This window comes from Bubalus kerabau, chromosome 14, assembly GCF_029407905.1.
Source record: "Bubalus kerabau isolate K-KA32 ecotype Philippines breed swamp buffalo chromosome 14, PCC_UOA_SB_1v2, whole genome shotgun sequence".
Taxonomy (NCBI): domain Eukaryota; kingdom Metazoa; phylum Chordata; class Mammalia; order Artiodactyla; family Bovidae; genus Bubalus; species Bubalus kerabau.
This window is the reverse complement of record NC_073637.1, coordinates 3770659-3785522: the sequence shown is the minus strand read 5'-3', so window position 1 is coordinate 3785522 and position 14864 is coordinate 3770659. Positions and strand designations below refer to the sequence as shown.

General features: G+C 49.4%; 1 protein-coding gene across 2 annotated transcripts; it reads right to left on the bottom strand.

Annotated features, from left to right (window-relative positions):
* Positions 1-259: 259 nt before the first annotated feature.
* Positions 260-7310, bottom strand: LY6K (lymphocyte antigen 6 family member K). 2 transcript variants are annotated; one of them, XM_055546823.1, is made up of 4 exons: positions 7217-7310; positions 2817-2913; positions 1802-1906; positions 260-598 (listed from the first exon to the last, which is right to left on the bottom strand). In XM_055546823.1, exons 2-4 carry the CDS (start codon positions 2893-2895, stop codon positions 312-314), a joined length of 471 nt encoding a protein of 156 aa, XP_055402798.1. In that variant the 5' UTR covers positions 2896-2913; positions 7217-7310; the 3' UTR covers positions 260-311. The 2 variants fall into 2 exon arrangements, with proteins under 2 accessions (XP_055402798.1, XP_055402797.1); XM_055546822.1 differs by having other exon boundaries at positions 7179-7300.
* Positions 7311-14864: the final 7554 nt, after the last annotated feature.

Below are 14864 nucleotides of genomic sequence, written 5' to 3'. Positions count from 1 at the left end.
TACTTTTCATGGGTGAGCCTCAGGCCCTGCCCTCCATCAATACCAAGGCCCCCCAAGATGAAGAGGAGTCAAGAGTGATTGTCAGCAATAAACAGTTACAAGGTTTGATTTCAAAGAGAAACAACGTGTAGACAAAATTGCTGTGGGGAAGGTTTGGCCTTGCTGTAATTCAACCTGTGAGGTAAGGCCAAATGGACTCATTCTCCCCACCCCATGTCAAGGTCCCTGGAAAGTCAGACCACCATTGAGCTAATCGATGGAAAAGAAATTTAATACAACAAGTTCCAACCACCTGCAACCAGCTGACTTCGTCACAGCAGCCTGAGGCCCAGGAGCACAGAGGCCAGTGTCAGGAAAGGCATCAGCCCGGCGCTGCTGCCCGTGCCCTGCCCCTTGATGAACTTCAAGTAAGCATCTTCTGTGTTTTCTTTGATGATTGGTTTCTGGATGTTGCACAGGTTGGATGTACAGCACGCCAGGTACAGAAAGGGTGTGGGCTTTACGAGCACGAATGACCTGGCCATCCGCGAAAATGCCTCATTCATCCCACAGTTCAGCGCACACTGCTTGGAAATAAGGAAGAACCGTGGAAATACTCCTAGTGGGAAATAGGACAGAGAGATGGGGGTCTCATGAATTGAAAGCAGCAACACCAACACCATTTCTGTCTGAAGTCTGCCCAACCCTGACCCTTCTATTGCCCCTTACCAGAGCCCCACTCAAAGAGGGCACCTGACAGGGATTTGGGGGCAGTCACTGCAAAGGCAGAGCGTCAGGCCTTTGTGTTCAGAGCTGCTTTTGGGGGTGGCGTGGCATCAGATGCCACCATCTCTGACCTGTCTGCACACACCTGTCTGCACTTGAGCCTGGCAGTCTCCATTTGGGAACGCATAGTTTCCCTGGGCCTCAACTTCTCAAACATGGTTGCTCAAGCCTTTGTGACCACAGATGAGACACACGGGAGCAAGGGGCACCTGGCCATCCTGGCCACTGCCCAGGGCTTGGAGCTGGCCTCTCAAGGAGCCACTCCTGCGGCCTGGGTGTCACTGCTGTGACTGTGAGCCTGCTGCCGGCACGGCTCAGCACTGGGGGTATGGCCTGTCTTCCGACTTCACCTCCTCCCATATTTCACTGTGCAGTCATCTTTCCACACTAAGTTATCAAGTCCAGGTGAGGCTGCAGTGGGGCTTATGCCTCGACTGACTCAGTAGCCCACACGCTTCTTGGAACATGGAAGCCCCAGAAGTTGCTGATGAATGGAAAGTGAATTCTCCAGGCCAGACAAGGCCACTGTTGGGTCATGCCAGGGCCTTCAAAGTCACCCTCGGGAGAGAGTTCTTCATGAGGCCAGAAGTGCTTGGGGGAGTTACAGACGGCAGAGCCGTGGTCTCCAAATGTTTTAAAGCATGCATCCTCTTTTCAGGACATATTTTAAGCCTGATTATGTACATCTTTTGTAAAAGCTATTCTTGGTCAGACATTGAAGTCATTAAGGCTCAACTGCTCACCTAGACGTGAATGAAAAGAACTCTCCATTACTTTCTCCCTGCACCTCAGTATTTCAGTCTGGCCAGCGGTTGCTGTGTGCCACCCTGCATCGGCTCTGGGCTTACTTGTGTAAGCTGAGTCTCCTCAGTGGCCTGCTGGCACTCCTGGCTTCACAGGACTTTGCTCTTCAAATTTTAAAAAAGGATCATTTTTATATTAGTTATTCTTTATTGAGGAAAACTCGACAGGCCCTAAGTCCTGAAAGCGTTCTATTGGCCTGTGTGTGGAGCCCCACTGGGGCCCGGACACGTACTCACGGCGGCCGAGACACAGTGCGTGGAGCCATTGTCACAGTTTTCCGGCCTTTTGCACTCGAAACTGTTCTCCTCCTCACAAACGTGACACCTCAGGACAGCATCTGAAAGGAGGAATAAAAAGAAAGCGCAATGTGGCAGCTCTCAGATCCCATCAGAGCAACACCTGCCATCCTCTCCTTCCTCTGAGTGAGGACAGAGCCCTGGGTCCGTCCATCTTTCTGGCGCCTCACAGCCTGCCCTATCCGGCAAGCTCCTCCTCTCCTCTCTGGGCTTCTCTCGTGTGCCCACTGCATGTGTCTCACAGACCCACACCACACCCATAGCATGAACACAGACGAGCGCAGAGCCTCACCCCGGAGACATGCACTGTCTTATGGAAACAGCCGAGTCCCTGCCTCCCCCAGCCCCGACTCAGGACATGCCCACATCACCACACCTCACTGGCGCCTCACATTAGCTGCTCTAGAGAAAGCAGCCCCATGGCTGTGCAGTCTGCACCCATGCACCCTGTCCACCCACCTTCCTGGCTGACCCCACTGCCTCCAGTGCCTGGCTCCACACTCCTTGGCCTGAGACCCTGTGTCCCGCCTGACCCAGGAGCCGAGGCGGCCCACTATGGGGTCTGTGTCAGGGCAGGACTTGTTCCTGGGGAAGAAGCTGGTCACAGTCCAGCAGCTCTCCATTTTCAGAGACAGCCCCAGAAGGCTTGAAGATGGCTGGTTCAGGCTTGGCCTCCAGCCCAACCATCCCCAGGAAGGCAGGGCCATGGCAGGGAGAGCTGGGTGCTGGGCAATAAAACCAGCCATCCCTGCCTGCCCTTGGGGACCCCACATTAAGAGGCTCCCCAACTATGTATCCATATCAGCTGACCACCCTCCTAAGGCTGTCTTGCCCACTGAATTCTCTGGGCTACACCTGCCTGGACCCACCTGGGGCCATGGCCACCCTGTGTCTGCACAGGCATTGCAGACTTCCTCCTCCCAGCCCAGGAGGCTTAGGGCCAGAACTGACCTTGTCTTCCAGACACGGTGAGATTGCTCTCCACCTGTGGCAGGCCCAAGACCAGAAGCAAAGCAAGGAGGGTTATCATTTCCAGTGATGCCTGGTCCTGGACATGAGGAACAAGCAGGGCCACTTGGTCAGCTCTGACTCTGGAGTTAGATTTGACCCCTGTTGGTCTAGTACCATTTAGAGCCCTCCCCACTGGTCACTGGGGCAGGCCCTCTCCTCATCCATGGGCCAGGGGCTGGGTGTGGGCTCTCAATGCTGATGGGGGGGACTGTCACCACCACCACCAAGTCCCCTCTGTCCCCAGGCACCCCATCACTCCCTGGAACTCTACATTCATTCACCCATGCCCCAGAAAACTTGCTTGGCAAGTGTTCCTGCCGCAGCTCCCCCAAGGCAGTACCGGGTTTCCCCCACCCCTGATTTGAACTCCTGTTCTCTTAGGAGACACCATGGGGTACTTTCCCATCCAGCGCTACTGCCCTTCCTCTTCCCTCTTCATCTTCCTCTCCATCCATGGCCAGGTCTTCACTGGTGCAGCCTGACCCCAGGGTACAAGAAGGCTTGACTACCCCTGCACCACCCAGCCCAGCCTCACTGCCCAGATTGGTGCTGAGGCTAGCCCTCTCTCTCACAAGGCCTGCCAACCTTATGCTCTTACACACTTATATTGTTGATTGATTCTTTTTTGGTTTGTCTGGTTAGGAAGTAGAAAGCCAAATGAGAACCTGTATTAACTCTAGCAACCACAAACACAACGACAGCAAGAAGAGAAAACCAGAAAGCTGAATTTGCAATGTCACCAGGTAAACAGAAATCTGAAGAGTAGCAAGCCCTAAAAAAGTGGAATGATATACTGTGTTCCCAGATCAGAAGACTTACTATTGCTAAGATGTCAGTTCTCCCTAAATTGATCTGTAGATTTAGCACAAGCTCAAATTTCCCAGAGATATATTTTCAACGTAGAAATAATCAACTGGGATTCTAAAATTTAAGTAGAAAAGTGAAAGACCTAGAATAGCCAAAATAATTTGGAAATAGAAGAGCCAAGGACTTACACTACTTGATTTTGAGACTTACTAGAAAGCTATGATAACCAAAGACAGCATGATGCTGCAGAAAGCTTAGACATACAGTCAACAGAATGGAATAAAGAGTCGAGAAGTAGACCTACCCATGTGTGACTGACTGATTTTAGACAAAGGTGACAAGCAAAAAAACACAATGAAGAAATAGCCTCTTCTGTGACAAATAATGCTGAGACCTTTGAACAAACAGATGCAAAAATGATGCCCCCAAATGCAAAAAAGAAAAAGAAAAACATAAACATGACTTTCCCTTTGAAAAGTGAAAAATGAAAGTGTTCGTCACTCAGTTGTGTCCAACTCTTTGTGATCCCCATGGACTGTAGCCTTCCAGGCTTCTCCATGAAATTCTCCAGGCAAGAATACTATAGTGGGTAGTCATTTCCTTCTCCAGGGGTCTTCCTGACCCAGGGTGGTGTCACCTGGGTATCTGAGGTTATTGATATTTCTCCCGGCAGTCTTGATTCCAGCTTGTGCTTCATCCAGCCTGGCATTTCACATGATGTACTGTGCATATAAGTTAAATAAGCAGGGTGACAATATACAGCCTTGACGTACTCCTTTCCCAATTTGGAACCAGTCTGTTGTTCCATGTCCAGTTCTAACCTGCTTCTTGACCTGCATACAGATTTCTCAAGAGGCAGGTCAGGTGGTCTGGTATTCCCACATCTTTAAGAATTTTCCAGAGTTTGTTGTGGTCCACACAGTCAAAGGTTTTGGCATAGTCAATTAAGCAAAAGTAAATATTTTTCTGGAAGTCTCTTGCTTTTTTGATGATACAACAGATGTTGGATGTCAACTTTTTAGATAAGATGTATAAAGCATGAATCACACGAGCAAAACTGCTACAGTTCGTAGGGGAAATAACGCTGATGCCTGTAGTTAACTTTGAAAGGAATCCAAAAGATAAAGTGAATTAACACATTGTTAGACAGATGGATAGATATGTGGGAAAACTAGTAAAATGTTAAGGTGGACAAGGTGGTGGGCTTCCCAGGTGACGCAGTGGTAAAGAACTGCCTGCCAATGCAGGAGACACAAGAGACAAAGGTTCAACCCTAGCTTGGGAAGATCCCCTGGAGGAGGAAATAACAACATACTCCAGTATTCTTGCCTGAAAAATTCCATGGACAGAGGAGCCTGGAAGGCTGCAGTCCATGGAGTCACAAAGAGCAATGACTGAACAATTAACACTTTCACTTGCTTATACCGAACAGAGTTGGACACAACTGAACAAACACACACACACATCCTTGCACTCACTGTAAACTATTTCAACATTACTGCCTCAGATAATTTGTATAAAATGCCAGGGATTTAAAATGTGCTCTACAGAGAATTCCCTGTTGGTAGTCATTAGGACTCCATGCTTTCACTGCCATGGGCCCACGTTCAATTCTTCATCAGATAACTAAGATGCAGCCAGCCAGGTGGCATGGCCAATTTTTTTTATTTTAAATGTGTTCTACATTTTTTTAGCCCAGATTTAACCCATTATGAGAATCACGGCATAGGGCAGAAACTATTTGAACGAGAGTCTTAATTCACCTTCTCAGTTAAAAACTAAAGATCCAGAATTTGACTGCCTAACCCTGCATGTAGAAATCTAAGGCTTCTGCAGCGTATAGGTTAAATGGGCTGGGAGTGATATTTAGAATGTTTTAACATTGCTAGTCACAGTCTTACAAGCTACAGTAACTTCTATGGGGGTAGAAAAAGGATTAAGAACATCATTAAATGAATGAGAATTAAAACAGGTGGCCTTTTGCATTGCTTCACTTGTCCCTGATATGGCAAAGACTGTCCAAGAAGAAAAACAGCTCATGGGAGACTTGGTCTATGAGGCCAACTTAGCTAACACCTTTTCCCAATTCAAGCAAAAGTTGTATTCTTTGGAAATGGGACTCATCACACATTGAGTTTTCCCACAGAGGTGTTTGAATTTGCCAGCATATGTGAAAAATCGAGTGTGGTGGATCTCAAGAATGATAATGATATGACTTAGTGAGTTGCTACGTTGATAATACCATGTGGATGAGTTCCCTCCAAGAAAAGTGTGATAAAGAACCTTATTTGGTGCCAACTGGAAAGAAATCATCCGAAAGAGTCTCCGGAAAAAAGATCCTGGAGATTACTCAGGACCCTGGATTATTGTGATACTACCCCCTCCCGATTTTAGCTCCAGACATTACAAAAGGTTGTAAAGGGCAAAGTTCAGTGGCATCCCATAACATCATTTTCCTTTTCTTTTGGTACCACTAGCTTGGCGAAGAAAGTGATGACCTGGTTAAATCTCTGTGCTGGTCGTCCACTGATGGTGTTGACTAACAGAAAGCTAACAGAAATGTCATACCTGTGAATTGCTTTTAGCAGGAAATACCTGATCCTCCTAGGGGTGTGATTTAAATCAATGTGGACTCTGCAGGTGACGGGTATATGAGTTGGGGAGCGTCAGGACTCAAGATCGGAGATGCTGGGTGGGGTCCTGGTGGGACGTGGCTTTCAGTGGTGAAGATGCTGTGTGGGTTCCCACATCACCCATCCCCAGAAGATGATGATGAATGGCCCAGGGGGTGGTGGAAAGAATACCCACAGGAAGGGCTGCCAGGTAGGTAGGGGAAGCCATGGGACCCCAGTAGAGGGATGCATGCGGTCAGAACGGATGGGGATGGTCGCAGTTGCATCTGCCATCCCGGCTTCACGAGGGAGGGGCCAAACCACAGAATCTGCAGACACTGACCTGAGACTGAGTCCAAGCCTGAAGTGCTGGGTCCACCACCCTACCTCCTGCCTAGAACTTTTGGAATCTTCTAGCCACCTCCCATCTGTTCCTCCATCCAGCTGTACCCCGCCTGCCATCTCCTGCCCAGGTTTTCTAAACCACCGCCCCCCCATCCCCCCTCCCCGCCCCGCCACGTTGTGCCCAGGCCTTTGGAACCTTCCCCAGCCCTGTGTTCTGTGAAGACCTTCGGGAACCTTCCACGTCTCTCTCCCCTCCAACCCTTAAGGGGCCTGCCCAGACGTTCTAGAAACGTCTCCTTGCGCCTTGTCCTTCCCAGGCCTCCCTAACCTCACCTGAGACCCCATGTCCCGGAGGACCTTTTGGAGCCTTCTTCAGCCCCTCTATTCTGCGAAGACCTTCTGGAATCTTCCCAGATACTTTCGTCCTGCCAAGAACTGTGGAAACTTCCCCACACCCGTGTCCCAGCCAGACTTTGGGATTTCCTCTTCCTCTGCCCCGCCCCCAAACCGCCCCCAACCTTGTCTTGTCTAAACCTACTGGAACCTTCCAGGACACGAACTCCAGTGGGAACCCACACGAAGCTGCAGGTGTGTGAGGAGAAGTCGCTTAGGCTCCGCGACCAGACTCAACCCGGAAGTACTGAGCGGCGTCTCCCATCAGGCTTTGCGCGGCTTCCAGAAGGTTTCGCTGCGCTCGCAAGTGCAAGCGCCCCCAGGGGCAGACTCGTCAGAGGTAGTCTCGTCTGGCGGAGGTAGATGCCCGAAAGTGTTAGAGGACACGGAGCGGGGAGATGGTTCCAGAAGCTCAGGGCGGGAGCAGGGGTGGCGGGGCAGGTTCATGCCGTGACATAGCCCAGCATCACAAGTCTCCATGACTGACAGTACTAGCGTTACTTCTCTGTTACAATGAAACTGAGGGAGAATCATTACTCGAGAGAACCAGCAAATCCCCAAATTCTTGGTAACTAGTCCTAAACCAATTATACAGAAGAGAGGCCCCAGCGGAAACTGGGTAACAGTAAGGTCTAAAGGATTGTGAGGTGATCGCAAGTTAAAAGTGCAGGGAAAGGAGCGGGAAAGGTGCTTAGTGAAAATATATCACGTTACAGGCATCTCGTAGAAGAGAGAACAGGGTGAAAATTTTCTCAGCCGCCATTCAGGAAGTTAGATAAGAATAGATTACCTACCCAAAGAAATGAAGGAAATACAAAGAGGAGAGGAGAAATGAATAGGAGGTAGACACACAAAGCCAAAGTTGGTTATCTGGAGGCATTCAAAGTATTGGTGAAACAGAAGAGACAACAAAGAAAAATACTCATTCCCAATATCAGAGATGGAAAGGGAGGCATCAATCAGCTGTTACTGATCTTATAAAGAAAATGAGTGGCTGCGATGAGTAGGCTTCCTGTGATAAACGTCACATTCCTGATGAAATGGACTAAAACCTGAAGAACACTGGGAACCAGAGGTGACTCACAATGCGAATGTAGGCTGAAATTATCAGACTCTTTTTGAAAAACTAGGTACCAGGTCTTCTATCGAAGTTAAATCCTTTAAACAATAGAAAGATAACCAAGCTTATGAATGCTAAGTCCCAAAAGAGTAAAGATAAATCTACAAATTCAATACAATTTCAGTAAGAGTCTCAACAGGTGCTGTGTGTGTGTGTGTGTGTGTGTGTGTCCGTTTGTGCATGTGCATGAAGTTGATTCCAAATATTCAAATGTTTCAGAAATGGAAAGGGCTAGGAGTAGCCAAGGCAATATACTGGGAGAAGAAAAGTGCTGGAGGACTTGAGCTCCCAACGGCCAAGATATTTATATTTTCTCACTTATTGAGAGAGTATGGTGTTGGCTCAGGGTTGAAAAACAGACCAATAGAGGAGAAAGCAAAGTCAGAAAGCACAAATATCCAATTACAGGCTTTCTGATGAGGCTTCCCCTGCCTTGGCATGGGGAAACGTTCTTGTGTGCCTTGACGAGTGGTGGATAGACGAGATATTATACACGGGTACCACACAAAAGAAGCAGTTCAGTGCCCCGGGCAGCAAAAAAAAAAAAAAAAAAAGAAGCAGTTTAGGACATTTGTGGATCTCAATGAATTCTCAGAAAGGAAAAAGGAAAATGTACAAAGCTATCCTGGTGTCCGTTGGAAAATTAAGAATATACAAAATTGAAAAAAAATATTGCTGGTCACATAAGAAAAAGTGATACATGACAATATGTAAAAACTCACAACATCTGCTATTCTACTAACAAGACAGTGCAAACCCAGGAGAAAGTATGTAACACTTATCTCCTTAACACTGGTATTCAGGTTATAGACCTTCTTCCTACCAACTGGTAACTAAAATAGCAGATCATCCAATAGAAATTTGAGAGAAAGGCATAAAGGCAGTTTACCAGATAGGAAATTTGTGAGGGTACTAAATATAAGAGAAGTGGCTGAACACAATTTCTCTTGGAGCAAATGCAACCTGAAACTGCAATATAATGGTCCCAACAGGGATGATTAAACATTCAAAGACAACCATACCATGTGTTGGTGAGATTTTGAAGTGTGTGGGCTCCTGAGGAGTACAAATAGGTACAATCAGTTGAAATGTCTCCCACAGCCTCTGCCAAAGCAATACTTAAGCATATCTGAGCCCCCAGATTACCACTCCTGGGCACTCAGCTCCTGAAATGCTCGCATGGCCACACCTCAAGACAAGGACAAGTACATTCACCGCAGCACTACTTGGTGTAGATTACAACCAGCACCAGCCTTAAAGTCCGCCAATAATGCCCAACAATAAACTGTCTTCATCAGAGCATACAACTGTGAGAATGAAGAACAAACAACCATACACAAAGACAGGGACTTATATCACAAACATCAGTAGAGAAGAGAAGGCAGCAACAAAAACTCACAAAGCAGGATTTCATTGTTAGTGGTTCAAAAGCAGACAAACTCACGTATAGGCTCAGGAACCCAGCCCCTTTCTTCTTAGAGTTGCACGTGTCTGCTTCTACTGCCTGAATAGAGGGATGTGGGGAGGAATTTGGGGCTCTCCACCCAGTTCAGTTTCCTGAGATGTATTCTGGTAGGGGCTTATGTACATTTGGTGAAAATCCGTAAAGCTGTCCACATAGTGTTATGCACTTTGTGTAGAATGTTGAATTTTAAAGGCCCCTCTGATGAACAAGGGGGAGGGGAAAGTTCTGGGAGGTGAATGAAGCCCAGGGCATCCATCTCACCCTTGAAAATGGGAATAGTGACAGCAGCATGCACCTTCTGGGAAAGCTGCCAGGGGAGCGTGAGACAACTCGTGACCCCAAAGTATGGGTCGCACAAGCACAGGGAGGGCTCCAGCTGTGTGGCTGCTGGGTCCCTGGGAGAGTGGGGAACCCACAATCACACTCCTGTCACAGATTTTCCCCACCCTTGGAGCTCATGTTCCTGGACGAAAGACGGATTTGGGCCCTAGCACAGACCCCATGGAGTAGGGCAGGGACCTCTCACCTTTCTGACAGAGAAGGGGCTTGCAGGCTACCCTCCCACTCCCTGCCAGTGACCCTGTGTTCTGGGTTCTCTGCTCCTCAGCTGGATCAGCCAGGCCAGGCTGACAGGGCCTTGGCCACATTCAGTCTCTGAAGTGCCCCCCATGGGACTGCAAGCCCCCATTGGAAGAGATCTTTGTTGGCTTTGCAGAGTTTAGGTCGCAATCAAGCGGAGTAGGCGCGGTGGTCCCCAGGCTGTGGAGTGTAGCCAAAGCTTGCTGACTCTAGATCGAGCCTTTGTCTGCCACTGGTCTAGTGCTTCAGATTCCGTGTGCTCACTGCACAGTCCGTCCTCAGTCTCTGGCCGGTAACTGAAGCCCTGCTTCAAGCTGCTGCAGGTCAAGGCCGCCTGAGATCACCACTGCAAGACACACTGACTCCTCACCCCGTTTAGAAATAAAACACATGACAAGTACAGCCCGAAGTTGAAGAGGTAATAGAATGAGATGTGGAAATGGCTCTGTTCGTATCAGCTCGTGTGCACATCAAGGTGGAAAAATGCGTGAGAGCTAAAGGAGGATGGGGATTTTGCATTCAGAAGGGATTTTGAAACTCAGAGTACCTTTCCTAACTGGATTAAGCAAGAAGAGAGTCGTTTCTGTTGTTTGCAAATTAAGAACACAATTCTAGATATCAATGCCCTCCCTACTTCCCACCCTCATCATTCCCAGTAGAAAATAGAAAATATTTGGGAAACGTGATAAGAAAAGTATTACAGAACAAAACCAGACGTGGCAGGATAAGAACGTATACAATCACACAGAAACGCTACAGACCAGGGATCTCAATTTCCAACTCCAAAAACCCGGAAAGTGACAGCAAATTCAACCCAAAACGAAGGGCCTAAAACAGAAACAGCAGAGACTGAAATGGAGACGCATTGCTATGTGTCAGGTGGAGGTTCCTGTACCCAGGGGTGGGGCTGCTAGATGGATTGGGGAAGCCGAGGGACCCCATGGGTGGGGGTGCTTTGGGGCTCGGCTGGCAGAGTTGTGTCAGTGGGATTCTGCAACCTTGTTCTAGGGGAGCAGGGTCAAATGCCTGGATCTGTCAACACTGATCTGAGGCCAAGTCTGGGGCTCTAGCCCCCCACCACCCTTGACCTGCCCAACTTTCTAGAGCATTCGACACTCTCCGTGTTCTGCCCAGAACTTCGGGGACCTACCCCCTCCCCAAGCCCCTGACTCACTCTTCCCAACCCCTTCCATCCTCTTGTCCAGAGCATCTATAATATTTTGTCTCCTTTTTCTGCCCAGATCTTCTGGAAGTTTCCCCATGACAACCATATCTTGCCCCATATTCTGGAACCTTCCCAGTTGTGTTTGCTCAGATTACTGACCTTCCCTGTGGCCTTGGCTTCTGCTTAGACCTTCTGGGACATTTGCCACCATACCCTTCCGCCCCTACTCCCCTGGGTCCTGCCTGGCCTTCTGGAACCTTCTCCAGGGTCTGTGTTCCTTGAAGACTTTCTGGAGCCTTCCTTGAGATGCATCCTGCCAAGAACTCTGGATCCTTCCTGTAGTCCCATATCCTTCCCAGACTTTAGAACTTCCTACCCCCACCTCCCGCCCTGTGTCTTGCCCAGACCTCTTGGAAATTTGCCTGCCCTTGTGTCCTGCCCAGACCTTCTGGACATGCAAGCCTTCACCAAGCCCTAGACCTCGGCATTAACCTCCATGTCCTCAGCAGACCTGCTTTCCAATTTTCCTTCACAGTAATCATCATGGGATCTTTCCACTCTTCAGCTTCTCATCCTATTTGAAACTGTTTTCTTTGGTGCATATAAGTGTCTAGTTCAGTCCAGATACAAAGTGTATTATGATGCTGCAAACTTCTGATGTGTGTTTCATTCATTCAATATTGTCTTGCTAGCCGGTCCTTCTGTTTTTGGTCATCCTCCTTTTCGTGTGTCCTGCAGTAATTCTGTCCATCATCGTTAGAAATTCAATTGTGTGACTGTAAGCAAAGGGGACATATTCTCTCTGTTCATATTGAGCTAAGTATGTGAATGAAAGGTAAACCTTCATTTACATCACTCACACAATTCAATTGGGTGAATGTCCCACTTTGTAAAAATTGGAGTTGATGTATGATACCACTTAAGTTACATGTGTAGGATATATTGACTGAAAATTTTTAAATGCATAGTCCATTCGTGGTTACCGTAAAATATGGGCTCCATCTCCCGTCCTGTACAATATATGTCCCTGTGGCTTACTGTATACAGAAGAGTCCCCCACCTCTATACTGCCCCTCTCCTTCCCTCTCCCCACTGGTAACCACTAGTTTGTTCTCTATATCTGTGAGTTGGTTTGTTTCTGTTGCAGTCGCAAGTTTGTTTTATTTTTCAGATTCTGCGTATGAGTGATAACATAACAGTATTTGTCTTCTTCTGTATGACTTCCCTCTCTAGCACAATGGCCTCCAAGTGCATTCATCTTATTGCACATGGCAAAATTTCATTCTTTTTTATGGCTGAGTAGTATTTCCCACATAGTTCTGGTGGCTCAGATGGTAAAGAATCTGCCTGCAATGCAAGAGACCTCGATTTGATCCCTAGGTTGGGAAGAGGTCCTGGGGAAGGGCATGGAAACTCCAGTATTCTTGCCTGCAGAACACCATGGACAGAGGAGCCTGGTGGGCCTCAATCCATGGGGTGGAAAAGAGTCAGACACAACTGAGCGACTAACACTTTCACTTTCTATATATTCACATATAGACTATACATATATTCATACATATTATACATGTGTATATATACATATATATTTCTATATGTTCATATATATCCACGTGTATATATATGGATATACACCACATCTTCCTCATCCAATCCTCTGCTGATGGACACTCATGCTGTTTCTATATCTTGGCAGCTGTAAATAATGGTTCTAACATCTTCCCAAATTAGTGTGTTTACTTTTCTCAGATATGTACCCAGGAGTGGCCATCCTGGCACATTGCTCACCTTTTTCCTGTTGCACACAGACTGTTACTAACAGCATGGACCTTGCAGATGCTGAGATCTGTGAGGTCCACTGCATGAAGTAAGGGGCCCCTGCCTCCTCGAGGAGGTGCCCCATCTATCCTGGCTGGGCTCACATTGCAGTTGGTAGTCCACCCCACTCAGGGGACAGCAAAGAGTTCAGATATCCAGGCCAGAGGATCCTGTGGTTCGACCTGTGTGGGCAGGTTGAGGCAGGGGCTGGGCCACTTCTGGGGTTCCGGTTGACTCCCCCAGCCCAGGGAAAGAGGGGATGGAGTCTGAGAACTGTATTGGGACGCAGGCTCTGAGCCTAGAGTGGGGATAGGAAGGACCAGGGATGAAGTGTGGAGAATTCGGTACCCAGCATGCTGGGGAGGAGAAGGGTTCTGCCTGGGAATAGCCTGATACGATATCAGGGCTCCCGGGCACTGATCTTGCCCTGGGACGCCCACTGAGCGGTGCTGTTCTTCCGCAAGACCCAGGCCTGGCCCCACCGGGGGAGACCATCAGGGCAGGGCCTCCCCTCTCAGGGCCCTGGGCCTTCTGGGGCTGGGCTGGGTCCTCACCCACAGCTGTGCCTCAGGGGACGACAGCCCGGCTGGCTGGCCCTCAGCACAAGAAGAGGTCTGCCAGGGGTGGGCTGCAGGGCCCATGTGGAAGGCAGAGCCCCACCTTCGGTGGCGTGGGGACCAGGGGCCCTGAGAGAGCTCTTGGGTCTTCCTCTGTGAGATTCACTGCATGAAGCTTCCCCTGGGACCTGCACCTTTCTCTGAAGCTTGGGCGGTCTAGGAGGTACCAAGAGCTCGGCTCAAGTTCAGGAGCCTTTGGTGATAGTGCAGGCAGAGGCCACACAGGCAGCAACAGGTTCAGGAGGCTGGCCAGGGTGGGCTGGGCCGAGGCAGCGGCACCCCAAGGGCAGGCTGGGGCCCCAGGCTGCGTCTCAGCCTGAGGACAGCTCTTAGGCAACCCAGGGCTGAGGCCCATCGTGCATCTTGCTTGATGAGGGACCTTGGCAGTTCTGACTCATGGCCACAGCTGAATATCCCCCAAGGAAGTGTCAAGAGAGGGAATGAGTGAAAGTAGAAGAACAAGGAACACTCAGATCTTCAGCCACCCTGCTAGAAGCCCACGCGCTCCCTGTCCTACCTCCAGAGCCTGCACGGCGGTGTCTTCAGGGCACCATCCCCAAATCAGGGCTGGGGCTCCTGGGCACCTCTGCAGAGGCCCAAGCATGAGGGCCCTGGGGCCCCACTGACACATGGGGGACCTGGGGAGGGCACAGAAGACCTGTTGTCAATCTCCTGCTTGAAAGCAGGGCCAGGGACAGCAAGACTGACGTCCTGGGAGAGCTGCCAGTGGTGGGTGAGACGACACGGGGTCGGAAACTATGGCCCCCGAGCACAGGGAGGGCTCCAGCTATGTGCCTGCTGGGTCCCTGGGAGGGTGTGGGGCCCATGACCACGCCCCTGTCATAGACTTTCCCCACCCTGGGAGCTGCTCATGTTCCAGGAAGAAAGAATGATGTGCGCCCTGAGCACACACCCCATGGGGGCAGGGTCCTCTCACCTTTCTGACTGAGGAGGGGCTTGCAGGCCAGCCTCCCCTCCCTGCCGGTGACCCCATCTTCTGTGTTCTCTGCTCCTCAGCTGGACCAGCCAGGCCAGACACACGGGGCCTTGGCCACAAACTGCCCTGG

Excerpts from the sequence above, each read along its gene's own strand:
- LY6K (XM_055546823.1), bottom strand. The coding sequence starts at position 2,895 with ATGATAACCCTCCTTGCTTTGCTTCTGGTCTTGGGCCTGCCACAGGTG. Across the intron at positions 1,907-2,816 it reads CACCGTGTCTGGAAGACAAG|ATGCTGTCCTGAGGTGTCAC; the intron begins GTCAGTTCTGGC and ends TCCTCCTTTCAG. Across the intron at positions 599-1,801 it reads CTGTGTCTCGGCCGCCGTGA|GAGTATTTCCACGGTTCTTC; the intron begins GTACGTGTCCGG and ends ATTTCCCACTAG.